The following is a 14,233-nucleotide window of genomic DNA, read 5'->3' on the forward strand; positions in this document are numbered from 1 at the left end:
GTCAATTTTACAAAGTTTATATACCATGGCACCATATGTGACATTAAGCACACAACATGAACACATTGGTAATAATTTCCAAGCCTGGGGGTCTGGGACCTTCCTCAGACCCCCTGGCCTGATCTTAACAAATGAGTTTGAGCAAGCAGTGGTTATAGAAGCAGATAGCATCAGTTAGTACTGTATAGCTGCGTAATCAATCAGTTATAAGTTAATTGCTTTGTTTGTCCGGCCCTCTTTCCTCCAGGCCCTAATTGCTTTGTTTGTCCAGCCCTCTTTCCTCCAGGCCCAGCTTAAAGGTTATAGTAAGTAACCCTTTAACCAAAATGGCTGGTTGTTCTAACATGGCTGGGCTTGTGCTAAGGTGACAGGCCGCCACACATAGGACATTCACAAAGCACGGAAGAGGGACCCCTATTCTTGACTATTCAATTCAGGGTACAGTTTTGGTGGTCTGAACCTCTTCTTGTCCTTCTGCCACGCTATCCCTGAAAATTCTCAATACTGAAATAGTCCTTTTTCCATTTGGGCTCCCAAAGAATCCAAATTTATTAAAGAAAATACTTGAATAGTATAGATTTGTAATATGTTCATACCTGGAGTTTCCAATCATGGCCAAGTTCCCAGTGCTACTTAGCATTTTTCTTGTCCTCTGTCAGCTTCCCCTCCAGTGCCCCAGGCTGACTATTCTAAACCTTAAGCTCTCCTTAAAACTTCTTGCCACACCTGCATACTCTTAACTTTTGTAAAGAAAATAGAAACTATCACACGGTAACTGCTTGAACCATTTTATTTCTTTTCTTTTTTTTTTTTTTTTTTTGAGACAGAGTCTCACTTTGTTGTCCAGGCTAGAGTGAGTGCCGTGGCGTCAGCCTAGCTCACAGCAACCTCAAACTCCTGGGCTTGAGTGATCCTTCTGCCTCAGCCCCCCGAGTAGCTGGGACTACAGGCATGCGCCACCATGCCCGGCTAATTTTTTATATATATATCAGTTGGCCAATTAATTTCTTTCTATTTATAGTAGAGACGGGGTCTCGCTCTTTCTCAGGCTGGTTTTGAACTCCTGACCTCGAGCAATCCGCCCGCCTCGGCCTCCCAAGAGCTAGGATTACAGGCGTGAGCCACAGCGCCCGGCCTTATTTCTTTTTTTTTTTTTTTGCCATTATTATTTTTCCTATCTCAGAGGAAGAGCTGTCTCTCTTTGGATCCATATTCTGGATTCTCTTGTCTTCCTTACTTCTAGATCCTTGCTCCATTAATTATCCTGTATCATGAACATATCTTTAACCACATTCCCTTTCTTAGCTCTTCCCTCTTAACTTGTAAGTATTCTCAAGTCTTTTCCACTAAATAAATATCTTCGGGTTTAGTGCTTTGGCGTGGTGCCTCACCCCTGTAATCCTAGTTCTCTGGAAGGATTGCTCAAGGTCAGGAGTTCGAAACCAGTCTGAGCAAGAGCGAGACTCCGTCTCTACTAAAAATAGAAAGAAATCAATTGGTTAACTAAAAATATATAGAAAAAATTAGCCGGGCATGATGGTGCATGCCTGTAGTCCCAGCTACTCAGGAGGCTGAGGCAGAAGGATTGCTTGAGCCCAGGAGTTTGAGGTTGTTGTGAGCTAGGCTGACACCATGGCACTCTAGCCTGGGCAGCAGAGTGAGACTCTGTCTCAAAAAAAAAAAAATAAAATCCTCAGGTTTATGTCTAACTCTGTCTGCCATTTCCTCTCTCTTCCTTTCCAAGTCAAGTTTCTTTTAAGCAGATGATTATGAAGCAATTATTCTTTTCTGATAATAAAACTAGTACATGGGCATTTTATAAAACATGTAAAATATAGAATAGTAGAAAGCAAAAAAAAAAATCACATATCACTCAAACACAACTGTTTTGAACATATATAATTCCTTCGTGATTCTTGTTTTTTGACCTAGTTGTGATCTGTGAATAAAATTTTACATGATCACAGCCAATTCTGCCATCCATTGATTTCTCAGTTAACTATAATCTGATTTCTGTCCCCACTAGTACTCTTGAACTGCTCTTTCAAAGTTACCAGTGTTCTCCTTGTTAATAATATAACTGAAACTTTTTATTTTTTATGGTCTTGCTATGTCGTCCACGCTGGAGTCCTGTGGAGTGATCATAGCTCATTATAACTTTGAACTCCAGGCTCAAACAGTCCTTCTACCTCAGCCTCCCAAGTAGCTGAGGAACATGCCTCTGTGACCAGTTAATATTTTTATTTTTTGTAGAGATGGAGTCTTGTTATGTTGCCTAGGCTGGTGTCAGGCTCCTAGCCTCAAATGATCTTCCCGCTTCAACCTCCCAAAGTGCAAGGATTATAGGCATGAGCCTTCTTATAACACTGCAGCTTCCAGATTTACTCCTAAAATTCTCGCCACTTTTTGTGAGTCTTCTCTGTTTCCTGGGCTTCTTTTCTGTTGGTGTGTTCTTTAGGCTCTGCCCTATTTTACCCATCCCTTAATACAGTCTCTCTGATTTTTACTTCTGTGTCTTCAGCAACTACATGTTATGATGATGATTTTGAAATCTGTCTTTAGGGCAGATCTTTCTTCTGAGCTCCAGCATCCAACTGTTACTACTTGTCAATTAACTCAATTTTGATATTCCACGGATACCTCAAACTGAAGGTGTTCTAAACTGAACATATTGCTCAAACAATTCCTCTACCCTCTTAGTCATATAAGCCAGAATCCTAGGAATTATCAGGTCCCTTTTCTGCCTCAGTCTTTGATGCTATTGATAATACCAGGTTTTAGTGGTTTCACCTCTTGAACCTCACTCTTCCTTTCTGTTCCACTTTCATAATATTAGCTCAGGCCCTTATTTCTCTATTATAGCAGCCTTGCACCTGATTTCCCTGTCTTTAAGCTGTCTGTTCCATTCCAATTTATCTTTCATGGTACAGCCAGAGAACCTTTTATTTTTAGAAATTGGTTTAATTTTTAGTGTCTAAAAAGTGCTTAATAAAAGAATGCATTTTTGTTAAAATTTAAAAAACACAAAAGCAAAGGTAGTAAACAGTAAAAGTCAAAGTTATCTTTCACTATTCCATTTCCTCAGCTTCTTCCCTTTTCCAGACATATGTACTATGAACAGTTTGAAACTTAACTGTCCAGACCTTTTTCTTTGCATTTACATGTACACACAAATATGGCTTTGATTTGGTATGGGTGTGCATGTGTTTCATTTTATATAACGGCATTGCATTATATTCATTGCTCTATAGCTTTCTTCTTTCACTTACTGTAATAAACTGTAAGATAATACATTGATGTTTTACATGTAGCATAGGTATATAGATACTCAGGTATACTAACAACCTAACAACCTCTCGGAGATATTTCCATTTCTTTGTATCCTTGGTTTTTATTCTGTCCCCAGTCCTCCTCCCACCCAGGTTGTGACAAACAAAATGCCTCCAGAAATTGCCACATGTACCTTGGGGGACAATATCATCCCTCAATTACAACCACTGTGTTAATGTGATATAGTTTCACCTGGAAAACTTTAAAAGGGAAAAATCTTATGCTTTAAGACTGAATCTGGGAAAGAAAAGAATGAAAGGATGAAGAAATGATTCTGTATTTCTTGTAATGTGTGATAACTTTAATGTTTAAAAATGAAATGTTGGGAGATAAGAATAATAATCTGCTTATATACCTTTAAAAGTATAAATGCAATACATGAATAAATTCTTATTGTAAAATATTCAAACAATGTAGAAGTATATAGAAAAAAAATGTACAAGTCCCTCTCAAGGCCACGTCTACTAATTCTTCTAATTCTCTCTTCAAAGTTAATCATTGTCAAAAGTTACGTGCATCCTTCTAGTCCTCTTTATAAGCATTTATATACATGTTAATGTAGTCACATCTTTTCTTAAAAAAACGTGATAAAATATATAACATAAAATTTCCCATTTTAACTATTTGTTAGTGTACAGTTCAGTGGCATTAAGTCCATTCACACTGCTGTGCAGCCATTACCATCGTCTGTCTCTGGAGCTTTTTTCATCTTGTAAAACCGAAATTCTATACCCTTTAAACAATAGCTTCTTATTCTCTGCTCCTCCAGGCCCTGGCAGCCACTATTCTATTCCTTGCACTATGAATTTGAGTATGCTAGTTTCCTCACATGAGTGAGGAGCAAATGCTCCTCTATGACTGCCATATTTTACTTAGCATAATGCTATAATATGTGACCAAATTTCTTTCCTTTTTAAGGCTGAATAATATTTATATTATTATTCTATATGTATATTCTGTGGTTTATTTATTCATTTATCAATTGATGGACACTTGGGTTGCTTCTAACTCTTAGCTATTGTGAATGATGCTAAAATGAACATGGATATACAAATATCTGTTTGAGTCACTGCTTTAAATTCTTTTGGGTATATAACCAGAAGTGCAATTGCTGGATCAGATGGGAATTCTGTTTTTAAGTTTTTGAGGAACTGCTATACTGTTTCCTTAGTGGTTGTACCATTTTACATTCCCACATGCAGTATACAAGGTTTCCATTCCATTCCTCCACATACTTGCCAAAATTTGTTACTTTCTGTTTTTTTGATAATAGCCCTCCTAATGGGGGTGAAATGATAACTCATTGTGGTTTTCTTTTGCATTTCCCTAATGATTAGTGAAGTTAAGCATCTTCTCATATGCTTATTGGCCATTTGTATATCTTCCTTAGAGAAATTCTATTGAAAGCTTTTGCTTGTTTTTTAATTAGGTTGTTTTTTGTTTTGTTTTGTTTTGTTTTTTTTGCTTTTGAGTCATACAAGTTCTATATATAGTCTGGATATTAACCCTTTATCAGATATATTATTTGCAGATAATTTCTTCCATTTCCTGGGTTGCCTTTTCCCTCTATTGATAGTGTTCTTTGATGTGCAAAAGTTTTAAATTTTGATATAGTCCAATCTATTTTTTCTTTTGTTGCTTTTGCTTTTGGTATCATATGCAAGAAATCATTGCCAAATCCAATGTCATGAAGCTTTTCTCCTATGTTTCCTTCTAAGAGTTTTATACTTTAGCTCTTGTGTTTATGTCTTTAATCCATTTTTAGTTAACTTTTATATGTGGTATACGGTAAAGGTCCAGGTTTATTCATTTATTTTTTTGCATATGTATATCCAGTTTTCCCAGCACCATTTGTTGAAGAGACTGTCCTTTCCCCAGTGTATGGTCATGGCTTCCTTGTTGATAGCATTTGACCATATATGCCAGGTTTTCTTAATAAGCTCTTTATTCTGTTCCATTGGTCTATATGTCTGTCTTTATGCCAGTACTATTCTGTTCTGATTACTGTAGCTTTGTAATAAGTTTTGAAATCAGGAATTGTGAGACCTATAACTTTGTTCTTGTTCATGTTTTGGCTATGTGGGATCTCTTGAGATTCATATGAATTTTGAGATGGATTTTTCTATTTGTACAAAAAAAATGCCCCTGGGATATTGGTAGAGATTGTATCAATCTGTAGATTGCTTTGGGTAGTATTGACTTTTAACAATAAGTCTTCTGATCCATGAAAATGGGAGTCTCTCCATTTACTGGTGTCTAATTTCTTTCAGCAATATTTTGGAGTTTTCAGTGAACAAGTCTCTCACCTCCTTGGTTAAGTTTATTCCTAAGTATTTTGCTGTTTTTGAAGCTATAGTAAATGGAATTGTTTTCTTTTAAGAAAACTTTCAAACATATATAACATTGAAAGCATGCTATTGTGAACACTCATATACTTACCACCTACATTCTACAATTAACATTTTATTAAATCTATCCATCTATCCAATCATTAGTTCATCTTATGCATTTCAAAGTAAGTTTTGCAGACATCACTATACTTCACTCCTGATCACTTCAGCATGCATATCATTAACTAGAATTTAAATTTTGTTTACAGTTGCTTTTTTCCTCCCTTGAGGTAAAATTTACATAAATGGACTATATAAGCTTTAAGAGTCTCTTAAATACCCTTCATTGGTTTTAAAAAATACATATGTCTGTGTAATCCAAATCTATATCTGGAAATAGTGTATTAGCGTAGCCTAGAAAGTTCCTTCATGGTCCTTCTCAGTCAATTCTTACTCTTTTTCTACTAGAAACAATCACTGTTCTGATTTTTTTCTACTATCAGTTTTCTCTGTTCCAGAACTTCATATACAGTATGAATTGTGTTATGAAAGTTTCCTCTCACTCAGTATAACATTTATAAGAGTTATTTATGTTGCTGCATCAGTAGTTTATTCTTTGCATTGCTGTATAGTATTCCATTATTTGAATATACCACTGTGTTTATTCATTCTCCTATTGATGGACATTTGGGTTGTTTCCTGTTTAATACTGAGAATAGGGTACTACTACAACAAATATGTAAAAAAAATGTGGAGATGGCTTTGAGATTGGGTAAACAGGTAGAAGTGAAGAATTTTGAGGCCCATGACAGAAAGCTTGTATCATTTTAGAGAATATCTATATTGTCATAAGCAAAATATTGGTAGAAATATGGACATTAAATGCACTAGCAGGAAAGCTCAAGGAAATGAGGAACACGTTATTGGAAATTGGAGGAAAGGTGATCCTTGCTATTTAGTGGCAGAAAACTTAACTAAATTGTGTCATACAGTTGTGTAGAAAGCAGAACTTGGAAGCAATGAACTTAGACATTTAGCTGAGGAGATTTGCAAGCAAAGTATTGAAGGTGCAGTATGGTCTCTTCTTATTGCTCCTCAGGGAGACTGCCAAGGTCTGTCTGGGATCTCTCTTCTTGTGCAGTGGACTGGAAATTCTCTAGGCAATAAGCTGGGCAATTGTAGTCCTTAACTGTGTTTGTTTCCCATCTGTGAGGAATCACTGTCCTGTTCTTCCTTATGTCCAATGTCCAAAAATAATTCTTTCATAGATTTTTGTTTGTTTGTTTGTTTGGTCATTCCAGGCTAGAGGTTAAATCCAATTCCATTATTGCATCATGGCTTCAAGAAGACGTTTCTTTATTTAAATGTTACTTAATTTTATTCTAATTGATCTATTATCTTTTTGGCTCTATCTCTTTATTTTATTTTATTTTATAGTGGTTGCTCTGGTGATTACAATATACATTCCAAACCTTTCACAGTCTACTTTGAGTTAATATTTTACCACTTTAAGTAAATGTAGAAGCTTTACAATCATATAAATCTTTTTACCCTTCCCCCTTTATGTTATAATTGTTATATGTATGCCATCTACCTACATTGAAAATTCCATCAGATAATTTTTTTGCTTTTAATAATCATATCATTTTTAAAAACTTAAGGGAAGAAAAATAGTCTATAATATTTACCCATATATTTACTCTTTCCGTTGCTTGTCTTTAATTCCTAAAGTTTCACATTCCTCCCTGGTATCATTTTCCTCCAGCCTAAAGAACTTCCTTTAGCATTTCTTCTAGTGGAAGTCTCCTGATGGCACATTTGCTCTTAGTGTTCTTTCATCTGAGAATGTCTATTTTGTCGTCAGTCTTAAAGTATTTGTACTGGATATTGAATTCTGGGTTGACAGTTCTTTTCTTTCAGCACATTAAAAATTCCACTGTCTTCTGGTCTCCTTTGGCCCTGATAGCAAATTCGTAATTGTTTGAGTCATTGTTCTTCTATATGTAGTATGTGAGTTTTTTCTAGCTGCTTTCAAAATTCTTTTTAGTTTTGGTTTCTGGCAGTTAAATTATAATGTGTCTGGGTATAATTCTTTTTTAGTTTATCCCAGTTCAGGTATGATGAACTATTTAAGTCTGTAAATTTATATCTTTCACCAAATTTGAGAAATTATTGGCCATTATTCTTTAATTTTTTTAATTTTATAAGCTTTTTAATTTTTAAAAAATAACTTTTATTTCAAAATATTGGGGGATACAAGTGTTCTTGTTACATGGATGAATTGTATAATGCTGAAGTCAGGGCTTTTAGTGTGCCCATCACCAAAATAGTGTACACTGTACCCGATAAGTAAGTTTTTATCTCTTACTCCCCTCCCATCCTCTTCCCTTCTTAGAAGTTTCTAATGTCCTTTACACCACTTTATGACCATGTGTACCCATTGTTTAGCTCTGACTTACTAGTGAGAACATGTGTGTTAGCTTTTTTTGTTTGTTTTTTGTCTGTCTGTTTTTTGTGACAGATTCGCTGGAACTACAGGCATGCACCACTATGCCCGACTAATTTTTTCTATTTTTGGTAGAGACGAGGTCTGGCTCTTGCTCAGGCTGGTCTCAAACTCCTCTGCCCGCCTCGGCCTCCCAGAGTGCTAGAATTACAGATGTGAGCCACCGCACCCAGCCCAGCTTCCTTCTTTTACATGTGGATAACCTGTGTCCCAGCACCATTTGTTAAAAAGACTGTTCTTTTTCCATTCAAATGTCTTAGTCTTATCAAAAATCAGTTGATCATAAATGTAAAAGTTTACTTGTAGATTCTCAGTTCTATTCCATTGATTTATATATGTCTGTCTATACCAGTAAAATCTATCTTGACTAATATACCTTTGTAGTAAGTTTTGATGTTGGGAATAGTGAGTGCTCCAACTTTGTTCTTTTTCAAGATTGTCTCAGCTACTCTGGATCGCATGCATTTTCATAGGAATTTTAGGATCATCTTGTCAATTTCTGCAAAGAAGTCAACTGAAATTTTGATGGAGATTTCATTCAATCTGTTGATCAATTTGGGGAGTACTGCCATCTTTACAATATTAGGTCTTCCAATCATAAACATAGGGAGTTTCCTTTCCATTTATTTATGTCTTCTTTAATTTCTTTTAACAATGTTTCTAGGTTTCACAGTATATATTTATATTTCTTTTTTTATGGTATTGTAAGTGGACATTTTTTCTTAATTTTGTTTTCTAGATTATTCATCATAAGTATAGAAATACAACTGATTTTTGTATATTGATCTTGTATCCTACAATCTTGCTGAAAAATAAATGTTTTAAATTAAAGAGAGAAAAGAAACTTTAAATTTTTTTATTTCTAAAAGTTAGAGATCATAATTTGACCCATATAATGTCGAAGCAGGCATACCAGGTTATGTCATAAGGCTTTCCTAGGAAATATAGGTAGAAATTAGCCCCAGTTTCCTGCATGTCATGCCAGTTAACTGATACAATATTTTCTTTGGACCCACACCCATGAAGAGAGTTGTGTAAATTAAAAGTGGTTGAGATACGAAGGAATCTGGCTGTATATTCTGAATTCAATCCCAAGTACATTCATGACAGAGTGATTTCAAATGACCACTTTAAAGGAACTTTCATTCTAAACATTTTGATTTGTTATTTGTTCATTTGTGGTTTTGACCTGAATCCTTTTCTTTGGTTTACTGATTTTTGTTTGGTTAATTCCTTTTGAAACTGCTTCCTTTCATTCTTTTTTCTTTTACTTTATATTCTTTGGTTCTTTATCCCAGTGGTCCCAGGGACCACTTCCGTGGAAGATGGCTTTTCCATGGAAGGAGTGGGTGGGTGTCCGGAATGGGGGCCAGGCAGTGACAGGAGTGATGGGGTGCTGCTGTGAGTATGCAGATGATGCTTGGCTCGGTTCCCCCCACCCTCCACGCCCCCCTCACCCTCAGTCCATGGAAATACTGTCTTCCATGAAACTTAGGAACTCAGCGGGGGTCTGGGGGGCAGGGCAAGCTGCGGGTGAGCTCTGCTGCCTGGTCCCTAATAGGCCATGGACTGGACTGGGGATTGGGGACCGCAGCTTTATCCAGTTGAGCTCAAGTTTGCAGAAGAAAAGAATCAATAGATAAAAACATCAAAATGGTTCATGGGGGTATCTTTTGGTAATGTTTTCACTTTGTGTAACTGGACTTTTAACAGGTTTATGATGAATATCAATCAGGGTTAAGCACTGAATTCCAAGCTCCACTAGCATTTCAGTCTGGAGTAGATCAAGAAGAAGATAAGAAAGAGGTTTGTAAACGTACTGCTTTTGGATACCAATATTTCTACTGTGATAGTATGTGTGAAATTAGAAATATTTACAGTTATTAAGGAGCTAATACCAAAAATTCCATAGATTAAGGAGGAAAAGTTGCTTGAATCATTATAATATGTTGAATTTCTCTTCCAAGCTTGTAGAAATTAGGGTACATTGATGTAAAATCAGAGATCTAAACCTAGTGAATTTCTCCAGCTAGGGTATATTTGTCACTATAACTTATTTAAAGGAAGGTTATTAATTTGTGGATACCTTTCTTTTTCTTTTCAATCTAAAGTTAGTTTAAACCAACAGTGCTTAACTCTGGCCATGCACCAGAATCAAATGTGGAGGTTTTTACAAAATACAAATACCTAGATCCAAACCAGATGTACTAAACCAGTATCCAAAAAGGTAGATTTAGGGTATTAGTGTTTTAAAAAATACCACTGGTGATTCTGATACCTCCTCAATATTAAGAACTGTTATTTAGGCTTTTAATAATTTTTACAAAATAGCCTTACACTGCCCTAGTATATATATACATGCTTTTTGCCTTTTGAGTAGCTTGTATACTTAAAAGAGAATATGTAAATCCAGAGGTGTGAATAGATCACATGCAGTGTAGTAGCACTTCCTTTTATTATATTTGTTCCATTTATGAGTATGATGCTCTAATATACTTCAGCCCTTCTATCCTCCTCCCTGCCATGTTAGGTTAGGCATAGAGTATCCTTTTGTGATACAGTTTTAATTTTGAAAAGTTGATGTGACTATTCTGTTATAAAATACCTCTCACATTCTTTCCTTGGCCCTGTTTTTATGGTACTTACTACTTGGGAATACAGAGTAAATATAATATATATCTTATCATATCAAATACAATCATTTCCTCAAGTACTGTTGACAAGGGACTGTACTAAGGGCAAACTAAGCATGTACTTCTTTCTCTGATTTGTCTGTTAACATATAATAGCTATATGCTTGCAAATATAAAATTCTTGTTGTATATGATATTCTGAGTCACCATAGACAGAAAGAAATTAAAAACTTAACTCATGTAATTTCTATATCATGGTTTTCTTTCTGCTCCTCTGAGAGCAGAATCTTAATAATTTTAACTTCTTTCCTTTAGCGTCAAAAGCAATATTTGAGACATAGACGACTTTTTATGGATATTGAGAGAGAACAAGTAAAAGAACAACAAAGGCAAAAAGAACAGAAGAAGAAAATTGAAAAGTAAGTTCTTTGATCCTTGTCATGGGTCTTAAAGTACCAATTATGTTTTTGGAGGCTAAATTTTAGAAAAAGACAATGATTTTGATTTCTGATCTGTATTGGAAACAACTATTTTTGATCTGGGTAGAGTATTGGAAGATGGTGAACAGCTATGTCTTTTTTGTTTGTTTGACTTTCTAATGGATTTTATTTTTTAGAGAAATTTTAGGTTCACAGCAAAATTGAGTGGAAAACACAGAGTTCCTGTATATGCTATGTTGTGCACATGCATAGTCTCTGCCACTGTCACAGTTCTACACCACAGTGGTATCATTTATTACATTTGATGAACCTATATTTTTTATTGCCCAAAGTCCATAATTTACACTAGGGTTCCCTCTTGGTATTGTGCATTTTATGGGTTTTGAGAAATATATAATGTCATGTGTCCAACTTTATACAGAGTAGTTTCATTGCCCTAAAAATCTTCTGTGCTCTGCCTATTTCTCCCTTCTTACCCCTGGCCCCTGGGAACCATGGAACTCAACTGTCTGCATGCGTTTACCTTTTGCAGAATGTCATATAGTTGGAATGATACAGTATGTATGTAACCTTTTCAGATTGACTTCTTATACTTAGAAATGTGCATTTAAGGTTTTTATAATGCCTTTTTATGACTTATAGCTCATTTCTTTTTAGCACTGAATAATATCCCATTGTTTGAATGTATCACATTTTAGTTTTTCATTCACCTACTAAAGAATATCTTGGTTGCTCCAAGGATTTGGCAATTATGAATAAAGTCACCATAAATATCTGTGGGCAGATTTTCATTTGGGCATTAATTTGCAGCTCATTTGGATAAACAACAAGTAGTGTGCTTGCTGGATCATACAGTATGAATATATTTAGCTTTATAAGACATTTCCAAACTGTCTCCCAACGTGGCTTTTTTACATTCCACCATCAATGAAAGTTCTTGTTGCTCCATATCCTTGTCAGCATTTGGTGTTGTCAGTATTTTGAATTTTGGTCATTCTCATAGGTGTATAGTGGTATCTCATTGCTTTAATTTTCAATTTCCTGATGACATATGATATGGAGCACATTTACATATGTTTCTTTGTCATCTGTATATCTTTTGTGACATGTCTGTTCAGATCTTTTGCCCATTTTTAAATCTAGATGTTTGTTTTCTTACTGTTAAGTTTTAAAAGTTCTTTGTAAATTTTGAATAACTTGTCTTTATCAGATAGGTCTTTTGAAAACATTTTTCCCAGTCTGTGGCATGTCTTTTTATCTCTTACAGTGTCTTTTGCAGAGTGGACATTTTTAATTTTAATGAAGTCTAACTTATCAGTTCTTTCCTTCATAGATTGTGCCTTTTGCATTAAAAAATCATTGCCATACCCACAGTCACCTAGATTTTCTCCTTTGTTATCTTCTAAGAATTTTACAGATTTGTGTTTTACATTTAGCTCTATAATCCATTTCAAGTTAATTTTTGTGACAGTGATAAGAGCTACGTTTAGAGTCATTTTTTTTTCATGTGGATATATACAGTTGGTCCAGTACCAACTGTTGAAAAGACTTCTCTTTTCTTCATTGTATTGCCTTTGCTCTTTTGTCAAAGATCAGTTGACTATACTTATGTAGATCTGTATTTGTACTCTCTTTTTGTTCCATTGTTTGTTTGTTCTTTTGCCAATACCACACTATCTTGATTACTATAGATTTATTTATTTATTTTTATTGATATGTAACAATTGTATATATTTATGATGTACATGTGATATTTTGATATATGCATATAATGTGTAATGATCAAATTAGAGTATTTAGTATATCCATGGCCTCAAACATTTCTCATTTCTTTGTGTTGGGAACCTTTCAAAGCTTCTCTTTCAGCTATTTTGAAATATACAACAAATTATTGTTAACTACAGTCACCCTCCTGCACTATCAATAAGTTGAACTTATTTCTTCTATCTAACTCTATGTTTGTACCCATTAACCAACAACTCTTCATTCTCTCCCCTCTTCCAAGCCTCTGGTAACTGTCATTCTACCTTCTCCTTCCATGGGATCAACATTTTTTTTTTTTTAGCTCCTACATATAAGTGAGAATATGTTGACATTTGTCTTTCTGTACCTGGTTTATTTCATTTAAATAATGACTTCTAGTTCCATCCATGTTGCTGCAAATGACAGGATTTCATTCTTTTTTATGGCTAGATACTGTTACATTGTGTATATATATCACATTTTCTTTATCCATTCATCTGTTGATGGACACTTAGGCTGATTCAGTATCATTTATTTATTTATTTATTGTTTTTTTTTTTTTTTGATTCAGTATCTTGACAATTGTAAATTGTTAAGTGCTGCAGTAAACATGGGGGTTCTGGTATCCCTTTGATATACTGATTTCTTTTCCTTTGGCTAAATACTCAGTAGTGGAATAGCTGGATCATATGGAAGTTCTATTTTTGGTATTTTGAGAAACCTCCATACTGTTTTCCATAATTGCTATACTAATTTACATTTCTACCAACAGTGTGTGAGAGTTCCCTTTTGTCTGCATCCTTACCAGCATTTGGCATTTTTTGTCTTTTGGTAGTAGCCATTCTAGCTGGGGTGAGATGATATGATATATATATTTTTTTATATTTGTTTTTTTTAATTTCAGCATATTATGGGGGTACAAATGTTTAGGTTATGTGTATTGCATTTTCCCCCACTTCTCCCCCAGAGTCAGAGCTTCAAGCGTGTCTATCCCCCAGATGGTGCACATCGTGCTCATTATGTATGTATATACCCATCCCTTCCTCCCCTCGCCCATCTGCCGGATGCCCGATAAATGTTATTCCTATATGTCCACTTAAGTGTTGATCAGTTAATACTAATTTGCTGGTGAGTACATGTGGTGCTTATTTTTCCATTTTGGGGATACTTCTCTTAGTAGAATGGGTTCCAGCTCTAGCCAGGAAAATACAAGAGGTGCTATATCACCTTTGTTTCTTATAGCTGAATAGT

The 14,233-nt window shown here is 35.1% G+C and overlaps 1 protein-coding gene across 4 annotated transcripts in view; it reads left to right on the forward strand.

Annotated features, from left to right (window-relative positions):
• CCDC15 (coiled-coil domain containing 15) overlaps positions 1–14,233 on the forward strand; it is a 77,352-nt gene that overhangs the window by 32,140 nt on the left and 30,979 nt on the right. For all 4 annotated transcript variants that reach the window (XM_076002620.1, XM_076002617.1, XM_076002619.1 and 1 more), the window contains 2 exons: positions 9,880–9,972; positions 11,115–11,218. In XM_076002620.1, coding sequence (XP_075858735.1) covers positions 9,880–9,972; positions 11,115–11,218 — 197 coding nt within the window. The remainder of the gene's footprint in view (positions 1–9,879; positions 9,973–11,114; positions 11,219–14,233) is intronic.

Source organism: Microcebus murinus, chromosome 4, assembly GCF_040939455.1.
Source record: "Microcebus murinus isolate Inina chromosome 4, M.murinus_Inina_mat1.0, whole genome shotgun sequence".
In the NCBI taxonomy this organism is placed as follows: Eukaryota; Metazoa; Chordata; class Mammalia; order Primates; family Cheirogaleidae; genus Microcebus; species Microcebus murinus.